Below are 12,547 nucleotides of genomic sequence, written 5' to 3'. Positions count from 1 at the left end.
TATTTTACTTTGAGATGGAGTGACGTTAACAACCACTTTAATGACAAATAGACAAAAAAAAAAAATTGTCAAACAATAGCTGATGTTAGGAGAGTGGATCAAAATTTTGAAACTTTAAGGACAAAATCAAAAATTTTAAAAACATTTAAGGTACAATTTGTAATTTAGATTTTTTTACATGTTAGGTTTTTTTTTTTTCTTTCCCCTCCCCAATTTGGAAAGAAAACAAATGGTGGCTTTAAATAGAAAATTTTATCGTCCATCCACTCAATTTCCTCTATTCCTTTTTACCCGAATCAAATTATAGAAAATTACAATTTTCTCTTGTTTTCCTCCCAAACCAATTAGAGCATAAAATATATTAAAAAGAAAATTTAATAGGGTATAAATTAAAATTTTCATTTTTAAATTAAATTTATAATTTAGAATTGAAAATTTAATAAAGTTGTAATTTTGATAATAGTAATTGTCATTTTCTTATGGGAGAACATCATCAGAACGCACCGTTTGGTGGAAGCTACAAGAAAAGTGGGAAAACGACACTGTTTGATTTCCCGCCCTTAGGAAGCTTCCTTTCAATTTACAATGCTATAAACACGCGCGAATACCCTCACTATCACCACACGCGCCACTTCTCTTTGTCTCAACAACTGAAACGTCATGAGTCCCACATCGACCACGTCTAGCACCACAGGTTCATGGCTTGTGCAAGGCCTACTCGCCGGGGCAGCCATAGTGGCGGCGGCTGGAGCTTACGCGGTGATATCCACGCGCCGAACCGCAAAGTATCGGAGCCGGGTTGTTGGTATCATACCAGCTCGTTTTGCTTCTTCACGATTTCAAGGGAAACCTCTGATTCCAATCCTCGGAAAGCCCATGATTCAGGTCCTACATTTTACTCTTTTTTATTTATTTTTAAGTATGGCTCTACATTTTACATGTCAACAACCTTAAATAGTTTTGAGATTAAGGTTTTGCTGTTTTAGTTGATGTAAGCTATGACTCTGACTCTACATTTGAAACTTCAAATTTTAGTTTAGAGTTGAAAATGTCTTTGTTTTTCAATTGGATTGATTTAGTTTTGAGTCCAACCGAAAGTCAAATATAGCTAGCTTGTTAAATTATTTATTTATTTAATTTTTTAAGTACAGTTTCATGGTTTATACTTTATCTTCGCAAATGCATGATGAGAACAAATTTAGACAAATGCTTAATTGTTAGATAGCCAATTAAAAAGTCCTCGGTGCATGTTTTGGTTGATTGAAAATGGCAAAGTTGTTCCTTACAGTTGTTTTGGTTCTCTGCGTGAGGGGGACCAACCGTGGCTTCCCTACCTGGGTGTTACCATCTTAGCTCCTCTACTAAGGACCTAGGAGACACGGACACGGATATGACATGGTTACACAACCAATTTTGGAAAAATTATAACATGAAATGGCTGGTATGATACCAGTATGACATGGGTATGACACGGGTTCGGCACCCTAATGAAGTGTCTGTGCTTCCTTGGAGAACCAATGCATGAGGGGTTTAGACAGAACAGAGGCCAAAAGCACTTCCTAAGGTGAACTAAGCCCAAGTCTGACCTCAACCCCACCCATAGCATAAGTGGTTTCAACAAGAGTAGTTAAATTACAGATGCAGACTTTGTTCTTGTTTTCATAGTATATGGCTCATCTCAGGAAACTGTCAGTTCATTGGGAATAGTAGATGCAAAATTACACGTATTCATTTACTACTGTGGAAAAGATTTGAATTGAATGAGGTGCAATTTTTGTGTTTTTGGTCAAGGCACTAATTGTCCTTGTAATCCATGTTTAATCTCTTTTTGTTCTTGTTTCTACCAGTATTTCTTTAAATATTATATGCCCTGCACAGGTTTACCGTAGTTTATGGATTTTGTTTACTAAAATTGTGCTTGGCAGAGAACATGGGAAAGAGCAAAACTTGCAACCACATTAGACAAACTTGGTATGTCCTGCAATTGAGCTTCATATCTATTTTTTTTTTTTTTTTTTGTTCCAAAGATGGTTGACATCATATGTTGTTACTAAGGGGATTATATCCTTTTGATGTTGACATTTTGGTTTCTTACCAAAATAAAAAAGAAAAGACAATTACGGTACAATGTAAGAAAGAGGCAAAGTCATGCACTATAGCTAATGAAATTATGATCCTCAAGATCTTCTGACATTTTATTGGGTTAAGGTATGAGTGTTTTTACCTTATGGCATGTGTTGCAGTCGTTCTTTATGATATTCTGAAAGATGCAGCTTTGATTGATTAGCACCAGGAGAGAGAGAGGATCAGGTTCTATGTCTTATTGATGCAGCTAACGCCACTGAGATTTGCATTGTAATGTTGCCTCTGCTCTGAATCAAGGGCAGCATTAGTCTTGCATTCTGTAGTGAGGGCATTATAACAAACTACCCAGAAGCAGCAATGTAATCACATTATTTATGACTTATCTTGCGTTTAAAAGGCAATCTGTCACAAAATGATAACTTTAGCAAATTTGGTTGAGTAGTTTCACTCTATGATTCTTCTCACCTGTGGCAAGGGAAGCTATTTTAAGCATCAAATATAGGATTACACTAATGATTAATAAACTAAAACAATTGAATCATTTTGAATTGATTCAGCACATGCCTATTATCATATGATAAGTTTTTTTAAAAGTAATCTCTCTCTCTCTCTCTCTCTCTCTCTCTCTCTCTCTCTCACAATTTATAATATCTGGTTTTCTCTTCTGCAAGTTGTGGCCACCGATGATGAGAGGATAGCAGAAATCTGTCTGGGATTTGGAGCTGATGTGATAATGACGTCAGAATCTTGCCAAAATGGTGAGACCAGTGGCTCAACCTTATTAGTCACATTTATTTTTGTATTAATTGAATAGACTCAGAAGGTTATCTTAATTGCTTGATTGGCAGGAACTGAACGCTGCAACGAGGCAATTCAAAAGCTTCGAAAGAAATTTGACATTGTTGTTAACATTCAAGGAGATGAGCCCCTTATAGAGCCTGAGATAATAGATGGGGTTGTCAAAGCTCTGCAGGTAAGTTATTTTCCGTGCATAAATATGATGGCCATTTGTAATTTTTTCTTTTCTTTTTGGAAAATGGTGGCCATTCATATCTGGAACTAAGAAAGTTACACATTAGTTACATTCCTCTTCAACATGGATGAAAAGAACATATGCTATTTCTTTACATTTTATCTTTTGATAAATAAATTTTGGTTTATTGACTCTTGTGTTATCGTTTTTTTTTTTTTTGAACTCCTGCCTTGAGTAAATAATATTCTTTCTTAGAAAATTGTTCTAATTGATAGAAGATAAGAATGTGGCTAACCTGTAAAACCTTCTCTCATCACACTCAATATCTTTGTAGTATCATCTGCAGGACAGCTACATATTATTCTTTTGATATAAATATAACTTTCTGTCTTTGGGTTGCTCCTGATTTTTGTTTTCCTTTTCCATATGAATTGATTGGTTTAGTTTAAGTACTGCAGGCAGCTCCAGATGCTGTATTCAGCACTGCAGTTACATCTTTGAAACCTGAAGATGCATCTGATCCAAATCGAGTGAAATGTGTGGTGGACACTCATGGATATGCAATCTATTTTTCAAGGGGTCTGATCCCGTGTAACAAGTGAGTTTTATTGAATATCCTATATAGATGCAAATTATGCAATACAAAATAGAGTGTGTAGCCTTAGTAATTTACGTTTATCTTTATGTATGAAACACAGGTCAGGGAAGGCCAATCCACACTTTCCATATTTGCTTCATCTTGGTATCCAGGTATTGATATACCTGTATGTTTAAAAAGGACCGTTGCTGTGAGGTTCTTATGTAAGTACTTTCTGTGTGGTCTTTTACCGTGCTGACTTTCTTTTGTCTTGCCAGAGCTATGATACACAGTTTTTAAAGATATATCCAGATCTTCCACCTACTACATTGCAGCTAGAAGAAGATTTAGAGCAGCTTAAAGTCCTTGAGAATGGCTATAAGATGAAGGTATCATACAATCATTTGTTTTATATTTTGATTGACTTGTTCTAAATTCATTTGATCAATTATCTGTCATCTGTACCAGTTTAACTCTTCATGGATCAGAGTCTAGTTATGGTTACATTTTACCCCATGCTCCTTTTTCTTTGGGGGTGTGTGTGTGTGTGTGGCACAGGACAGCTGTGACCTCACCACTTGCACTATGATATTTGTGTTTTGTCTTTAATTAATGATGCTCATGAGTCATGACACCTATTGAGTTTCAGTATGCATTTGCCTTTCAAACTAGGCATATCAATTTGTTTTTCCTTTGTTGATTGATAATGTTGAGTGATTTGGAGTATCCGTTGTGCATGGTGCTTGCAGATGATAATAAATCCATTCATTAAATATAGTTAGTCGACATAAAGGTTTTTAACTAAAAAATGAGAGGAAAACTCATGACAGAAACTATATGACCTCAGCGGCATACATTTTTATGGGCATAAGTATGTAAAGCTATTCTATTATGACGCATGTGTCCTAAGTCACATCCTTTTGTTCATTACATGAATGTAACTCCCAAAACAAATTTGGATATTTTGCTAGAATTGTATTTCACTGTGAATTGTCCTCTGCAATTAATAACATTCTTAGAAGTTGATGCTGAGATGACCTTATTTAACTTATTGGGCTCACATATGAGCTGCTGAAATTATTCATATGTTAGTACGTCTTTGTGGATCACAATTTATATTGGCTTATTTTTTGTTTGTTTTCTTAGAGATGTGAATTATTTTTTAATAAATTTCACAAGCGTGGTACATTATTAATCACAGGTGATCAAGGTTGACCATGATGCTCATGGTGTCGACATTCCAGAAGATGTCAAGAAGATAGAATTGTTGATGCGGGAAATAAATTTGTCTTAGTTCCCAACAGAATAGAAGAAAAAGAGAGAACCCTCTTCTTCATTTATAATGGGAACTAGCATGATCTAGAAGTTCTTGCAGCAAATTTAAAGTTTGGACTTCTGTTTCCTCTTGCCATCATTTTGTTTCCTTGTTTTGAGTCAAGCCTATTTGTGCTAGTTTTCTGCTGTAAATTATATTAAGCCAAGTACTAGATGTAATGTTCAAGTTACATGTATAATCTATCTATCCAACCAATTTGGACCAGTAACCCCTTATCCAGTCTTTTCACCGGCTTACTGTCCATCTGGGTTTAACAACAATGTGTGTGGTGTGGGCATTACTTGCAAATTTGATTAATGAGATCTTGTTTCTTTAATGACAAATTCAGAAGTTTCATACTAATTGTGAAGCAAAAAGTTCTCATAAATCCAACATTGCAAACATCATTCATACAACTTTGCGTAAACTTTGCACTTGACTGGTCCATGAGTGTACTCCATTGGTATCTTTTACATTAAGATAATCTGCCCTATCTCAAAGAGCAGTTCTTTTATGACCACACAATTTGCTACAACTTGTTGATGACATGTGCGAGTGTAATTGGTGAACCATAACTTTCACATGGATCCACAATTTTTGTTTTCCACCATTCACAATTGCACATCTAGATTGGGGTAAAAGTTGTTGCACAAAAGTTGTCATATGTATACTCTCTCCAAGGAATGGTACCATTTGATTTTGTAATGTACGTTTTTTGGCCTTAAATTTCTTTACATGCATGGATGCAATCACGTGACAAATATCTCCTGCAGCCTCACCTGCTTTCTCGTGGAGCTGATGTCCAAGCAATTTGTGTAGTGCATTGATCTTAAACTTAATACCAAATTACAAACTTTGCTCAGATGGCAATGTAAGTCATGTTTCTAACAAATAAGCCTCACCGGAATTCCTAACAAAATTTCTCAACATCAGTCGTGAAGATGAGTGACAAATAGCTTCTTCTTTCTTTTTCTTTTTTGACAAGGGATGAGTGACAGATTGCTAAGGCAAAGAATTATGGGAAACCAACAATGACCAGGCTGATGTGTATTCCCATCAAGGTTTGAGAAGAGTAAGCAAATTCAGTGAATACATATAATATATACACACACACATAGGGAAGGGCAGGTTCAAAAAAAAAAAAAACCCCTTAGTAATTTGAGTAATTATTGAGAGTAATATGTTGCATGAATGTACAATCCAGCCATGAAATTCCAAGTGTTATTCTACCATAAATACAATTGAGTCTTAAGATTCTCAACTTCAAGGTTGAGACCTTTTATTGGAATTAACCAGTGTATTGCTGAACTAAAAAACGTTTTTTCTCATTTTCAACTCCAGTCTATTGTCCTCTGAATCTGATACATAGAGTATCCTTAGACGTTGGGCAGCAAGGTTGGCTCCTTCTTTCTTATCAATGAATGCGACATATCACCAAGTTTCAGTAAAGATAGAAGTGATCGCTATACATGTGGGCTGTCATGTTCAAGGATTGAAGCATAGCTTCTCCTCTTTTGTTGAAGTTAAAAACAGATATCCCGCCATTATTCACATCTATTGCTCGGAACCTGAATGATTAAAAGCTTTATTAGGGTTACTTGCTGAAGGAAATGAAAAGTGCATAATTTGTCATCTTTCATTATGATGATATTTCATGGTCAATCAAAATGTGACAATAATACCAACAGTGCAGAATTTGTTATTTGGCTAACTAGTAAAGAAGTGATTGAAAATGTGCCACTGAGAAGCAGTGCCATTCTAAAATGGGAAAAAGAAGGCAACTCGCCAAAAATGGGAAAAAACAGGTACAGCTGTAAATAGTAGGTTATTTTACTTAAGATCTTTGTAATAGGTTAATGACATTATCCAAAGACCGGCAACATTATTATTCATATTTTTATAATTTATGAGGATCTGGGAAAGGAATACACAGATTTTCGTAAGATCAACCATACTGTATGAGGAAAAATTCATTAAGTAGTAATGTTATTGGCCAAACCTTCACACCCTTTTTATGAATGTCAGAATTTTTAGATTCATATTACAAAATGATCCAGAAACCTTTGTTAATAATCAGAAATATTTTTGCAATGATCAGCAAAAATAACCACCTGGGTGGCTGCATCTATTGAACCAATTACGTACCTCTCTGGTGGTAGCCCTAAAGCTGTACAGATCAGTGCCCTCAAAATTGATTTGTGAGTGACTATCAAAAAACTCTCTCCCTGCAGGTGAAAGAAAAAATGTCCATATGTTCATCCAAAACAAAAATAGAATAGAAAAGAAAGATATTCATATCACAACTAATTAGCTTCACAATATGAAAAACTAAAATAACAATATTAAGGGAAAAGCTTACAGGTGACAACAATATTTCCCTCCAAGCCTCTCTTGCTGTTCCCCATAGTTTTCGTACTGGGTAGATGCCATTCACATTGAAATTAGAGGGATCTTCTCTCCATGTTGTATACTCCTTTGGATACCTGTCCTTAGCATCCACTGCCTCCAAATTCTGAATGTGATTTAGTTACGCATAAAGAAATAAAGGAAGGATATAAATCATGCACAATTACAAATCCCCAAGTTAACTAAAGCAAGTTTGAGCAGGCTAGAGAGGAACCTTTTTTTTTTTCCCCTTTTATAAAGTTTCAACCAGGCCAACTGAAATTTTAACCAAGTTGTGACCAAGTCAAGTGAATTGGGTTAAAATATTGACTAATTTAATGAGTAAGATATAAAGAAAGCAATTAAATCATGTCACAACAAATTACATATACAGTTCTCAAGTTTTAGAACTATATGAATAAAAAGGAGACTGACCATTTTTCATGCCTTCCAGATAAAATAAATGGGCTTCCTTTAACGAATCAAGGAAAACGAGTGGTTCTTTCTTCCCGTGCCATATAACCTCAGCAGTGGACTGCATTAACACTCAGAGATAAAATGGTAAATTATGAAAAATCAACATACTAGATTGTGTGAGTCAAACCTTGGCACGAGATATTGGACTTGAAAAGCACTGATCAAAGTATATCTTTGCCAAGGCTTTCCTGCACCTCTCTGCTTGTTTCACTCCTGTTTCTGTTAGGACAGATAAGTTTGAGCTTCCCTGAATGTAAATATAGCAATCAAGTTATTAGCTAAAAACTTAACAGAATGATAATAGACAAAGAGATGAATGGGACTTGAACTTTTGTTCAACCACAAAAGCCCTCAAGGGGAAACGTTTACTAAGTTGGACTAAATATTTCCTTCAATCCTAATATAGTGAAAGGGAAGAGACATATGTAAATAAATAACATCAAATTTGGAAGTCTAGGTGCTTCTTGTCAACTAAGGAAACTCAGAACTTTAGTGTTTTAATGTGCACATGTTTGATTTCTGTCATTTTACAAAATTATAAGAGTAATGCTGAGACATAATTCTTATCAATGAGAATAATAACTTATGATCAAATCTTGTAACACATTGACAAACTTACAATGCTTTGGAAAAGCTTATCTAGCATAAATACAGGGCGAAGAAGAAATGGGACTAACTAGCTTATCAACCATATTCTTTGAATTTCTATCATTTTCTTTGGGTAGTGACCCTCAGTATGTTTCAAAAATTAAATAAATGATGATTAACTGATTATTAGTGGATTTGAGAAGCAAAGAAGTTGCACTTACCAACTCATCCCCCACTACCCCACACCCCCCCCCCCCCCCCCCAAAAAAAAAAAAAAAAAGAATAAAGAATGACAGAAGATGAATAAATGAATTATAAAAAGCAGAGAAAAAACTCACCTGAACTCTACCCTCTTCATTCCAAGAGCTAAGGCCATGCCTCACAAGAGTTAATTTCTTAGATGATGATATTGACTGATTAGTAAGTGATGTTGTTGTTCTTTGAAAATCATATGCACCACCAGTCATATAGCCATCATTTTGAAAATTCTCTGTCATATATGCATTATTAAAATTAATTCCAATTGGAATAAATGAAAATTCTCTGTCATATATGCATTATTAAAATTAATTCCAATTGGAATAAATATTTGCAAGCACTTCAAATTCATTAGAGCTAATGAATTCCTAGACAAATCTTTCCTTAATCAGGTATTATCGCCTCCCACCTTTGCCTTAAAAGCATTGAGCCTAAGGAAGGGTGTACCAATCATGTGTAGTACTACTACACATGATTGGTACACCCTTCCTTAGGCTCAATGCTTATAAGGCAAGGGTGGGAAGCGTCTCTCTCCGATGTGGGATTGAGCAAATTCATGAGGGTGGCATCGGCCCTTGGCCCATTCCCAAAGTGGACAATACTTGATTGGGGAAAGATTCGTCCCTTCCACAATATATATTCATTTCATGCTTCCTTAGATCCTATAATCACTGCATTAGATGAAAGATTTTCTATAGACCATTTTTTGTTTGGCATTTACGCTGCCGAACTGGATTCAGCCATATCATTGAATTCATACCACTCTATAGCTTTGGGAAACTAAAATATGAAATCCCTAGAAATCAGTCAATACCCCTATGGGAAATTATGCAAACAAGAAATCCATGCATCCATTTCTCAAAATGGGAAGTTAACACAGCTAAATAATATACATATCAGATGGATTGAACATCCATGAAAAGTTTCACAAATAGTTAATGTGCTTGAATAACAGCCTCTAAGCACCAGATCCTTAAACATCCTTATTCCCATTTATAGCAAGTAAAGGGACAACCATCATGCACATCCCAATTATAAGTAAACCACAGAAACGTTTACAAGAAAGCTGTTTCCATGCACTGCTTTCCTCTTTTCTGTAAAGACTAAAATTTAAGCATTTATCAAGCAGTAGAGATAACACATTCCCTTACACTAAACAAGTAGAAAAAGTTAGCAACAGCTATTCAAGATAGGCATGATCAGACGTTTTTTTTTTTTTTTTTTAAAGCAACTCTTTATACTTTTTAATTTCATTTGTAAGAAAAAGGACCAAAAAAAAAAAAAAAAAGAAGGTTAGCACTTATGCATGGACACTCTAGGGACACTTATGCATACTCGTTAGGGGGAAAAAAAATTATATTAAAAATATTTGTTTGATTTTAGATATGTTTTTAATGATTTTGATCATTGTATTTATTTTGAAAACTTAAAATAAACATAAAATATCCCTACATATAAATAAAATGTACCTAAAAATATATATTAATTAAATAATTAATTTCTTTCAACCTAATAGGCAGCTAATTTCAATCTTTTTGGACAAATAGAGCAGCTAATTTTTATGAGAAAAGCTTCTCATAAAGAATGTCAGAAGGGTTCTTGTCAAAGTTTTACTGAAGTTATAAAAACAATAGGAATAGAAAGAGACAAACTCAGGCTTAAGAATCTTTTTAAATGATCAAACTCTCCGAACCCATCAATGTTCCCAACTTTGGACTCATAATGGACATGATTTATTTCATAGACTAACAAAATATGAACTTGTAAAGGTTAAAAAATAAATAAAAATAAAACAGGGTTAGACTGTAGAGTGATAAACTTACCAGTTATTAGAGGCATGTCTGGGTTAGAATTGGAGCACTGAACTGAGAGTGTTGTATAAGAACGATTGTGGAGGTTAGTGAGTCTTTTAGAATCATATACGGAGCTGGAACTTGAACATAAGAACGTAGTCAAGGTAAGAACTCCAGAATTCATCTTCTTCGAGTGGTTAGTTGGTCCAACTATGAGATATCTTATTGTTTCCTAAGTTTCTTATCTGGGTGGTCTCTCGCTCAGTCGCTGAAGATAGTTTTGATGCCTTTGTGGGAGATTTAGTATGTGGTTGGCTGTACATAACAGAGATTTGCATGGGTAAGTTTTGATCGTTGATTGGTTTTGACAACGATATCTGATGGGATGTTGTGGATTGATTGGCTTAGTCTAGGGACGGCAAAATAAGCCCAAACCTATTTGTCTATCCAAACTTGCCCACTCTAATTGAATCCAAATCCATTCAATTATTAGTTGGGTTAAAGGGCATCAACCCAATAAGACCCAATAATTATTGAGTTTTAATTAAAAACCCACCGAGCCTCATTTAACCCAAATTCAACCTAGCCCTTTCCATTAAAAAAAAAAAAAAAAACTCCAAACATTGTTTTCATTTTCTTTCATTTTCTTAGCTTCCAAACATTTCTCTCTCAAACCCATTCAAACCAAAACCCTCTCTTTCTCTCTCTGCTCCTACATCCATGTCGTCCTTCAAACCCCAGCTACCAAAACCACAACCAGAACAAGAAGAAGGAGAAGAAGATGAATCCTCCAAACCTCAGAGCAAGAAAGCCGCCAAGAAAGAAGCTGCGAAGCTTGAGAAGCTAAAGCGCTGCCAGGAAGCCATCGTGGCCTCCGGCGTTTAGTCGCTTTTGATGGAGGATTCGCGATTTGTTTTCTTTTTCTTTTTCTTTTTTCCTCTTAAAAGCAATCTCTCTCTCTCTCTCTCTCTCTCTCTCTCTCAATTCTTTACTTTAGCTATGGATTTTGGTGTGGTTTCAAAATCGGAAGCTGAGGTTGGTGAGGTTGTGGAGAAAGATCCGACTGGACGATACGTTTGGGTATGAGATTCACAATCTCTTTTTGCTATTTGTTTGCCAAGAAAATTAGGTGCAAACGATTATTTATTTATTTATTTATTTATTTATTTTTGAGAAACAGGTGCAAAAGATTGAACGTAGAAATTTGAGTTTTTCACTTTAGGGTATTTTGGTAATCTTGATAATTGGGTAATTGGGTGGATTGAGGTTTACCCATAATAATTGGGTTGGGTTGAGTTTGAATTAGAAGTAATTAGTTAAATGAGCTTTAATTGGGTAAATGAGTTTTAAATACCCACCCCAATTATGCCCACCCCAAACCCACCCATTTGACACCCCCCGCTTAGATATGGGTATTTATAGCTGGGTGGTGATCTCTTATTTTTGTATTTATTTTGTATCAAAATATATTACGTCAGCGGTATCAAAATCCAATAAATGAGAGGCATATGTATAAAAATAAACTACGCACTAACACATGTCTTTCATTTGTTAGTGAAGTAGTTATTTTTTGTTGATATGTCTTACACTTATTGAATTTTGACACCACTGACATAGTATCATTTGATACCAAATACCTTCTCGTATTTATCATAGCAAAAATTCTAGATAATAACTTATTCTACATATTTAGCCACAGCTCATTTATACGACTACTGTGAGTGTTTAGAAAAAAAAAATGTTAGTTTATGTGAAAATGACAAGCAGCCAATCATGTAAAATGGATATGATAAAGTGTGTAAGATATTGTCATCACATAGATATGCTTACATCTTGAGAAGACTTATTTTGTGTTTCTTATCTATTATTCGTTTGAGAATTACTTATTTTCGATAACTTATTTGCATAAGTGAGACAAAAAGCTAAAAGTTAACTTTTTAAAAAAAAAAATTGAAAATTAGAATATTTAAAATAAAATTGAGACAAAAAGTAGGGTGAGACCCACAAATAATAGATAATTTAAGCCAGAAACTAGTTTTAAATTTATTGGCAAATGCATAAGGAGAAGGGAATGCTGCTAAAGGTAAGCCCCATGC

The 12,547-nt window shown here is 34.8% G+C and overlaps 2 protein-coding genes across 2 annotated transcripts; one reads left to right on the top strand and one right to left on the bottom strand.

Annotated features, from left to right (window-relative positions):
- Positions 1-565: 565 nt before the first annotated feature.
- On the top strand, positions 566-5,294 carry LOC115989087 (3-deoxy-manno-octulosonate cytidylyltransferase, mitochondrial-like). Its single transcript, XM_031112752.1, has 8 exons — positions 566-885; positions 1,926-1,971; positions 2,757-2,843; positions 2,934-3,058; positions 3,517-3,656; positions 3,757-3,808; positions 3,914-4,024; positions 4,837-5,294. The coding sequence occupies exons 1-8, from the start codon at positions 661-663 to the stop codon at positions 4,927-4,929; spliced, it is 879 nt and encodes a 292-aa protein (XP_030968612.1). The 5' UTR covers positions 566-660; the 3' UTR covers positions 4,930-5,294.
- Positions 5,295-6,087: 793 nt separating this feature from the next.
- LOC115992361 (probable 2-carboxy-D-arabinitol-1-phosphatase) lies at positions 6,088-10,835 on the bottom strand. Its single transcript, XM_031116541.1, has 7 exons — positions 10,482-10,835; positions 8,739-8,890; positions 7,940-8,059; positions 7,771-7,870; positions 7,310-7,449; positions 7,096-7,175; positions 6,088-6,518 (listed from the first exon to the last, which is right to left on the bottom strand). Exons 1-7 carry the CDS (start codon positions 10,633-10,635, stop codon positions 6,392-6,394), a joined length of 873 nt encoding a protein of 290 aa, XP_030972401.1. The 5' UTR covers positions 10,636-10,835; the 3' UTR covers positions 6,088-6,391.
- Between the last annotated feature and the right edge of the window lie 1,712 nt (positions 10,836-12,547).

The sequence above is a fragment of the Quercus lobata genome, chromosome 5, assembly GCF_001633185.2.
Source record: "Quercus lobata isolate SW786 chromosome 5, ValleyOak3.0 Primary Assembly, whole genome shotgun sequence".
Lineage (NCBI taxonomy): Eukaryota > Viridiplantae > Streptophyta > Magnoliopsida > Fagales > Fagaceae > Quercus > Quercus lobata.
Note: the sequence above shows the minus strand (reverse complement) of the source record. Positions and strands in the feature narration are given on the sequence as shown.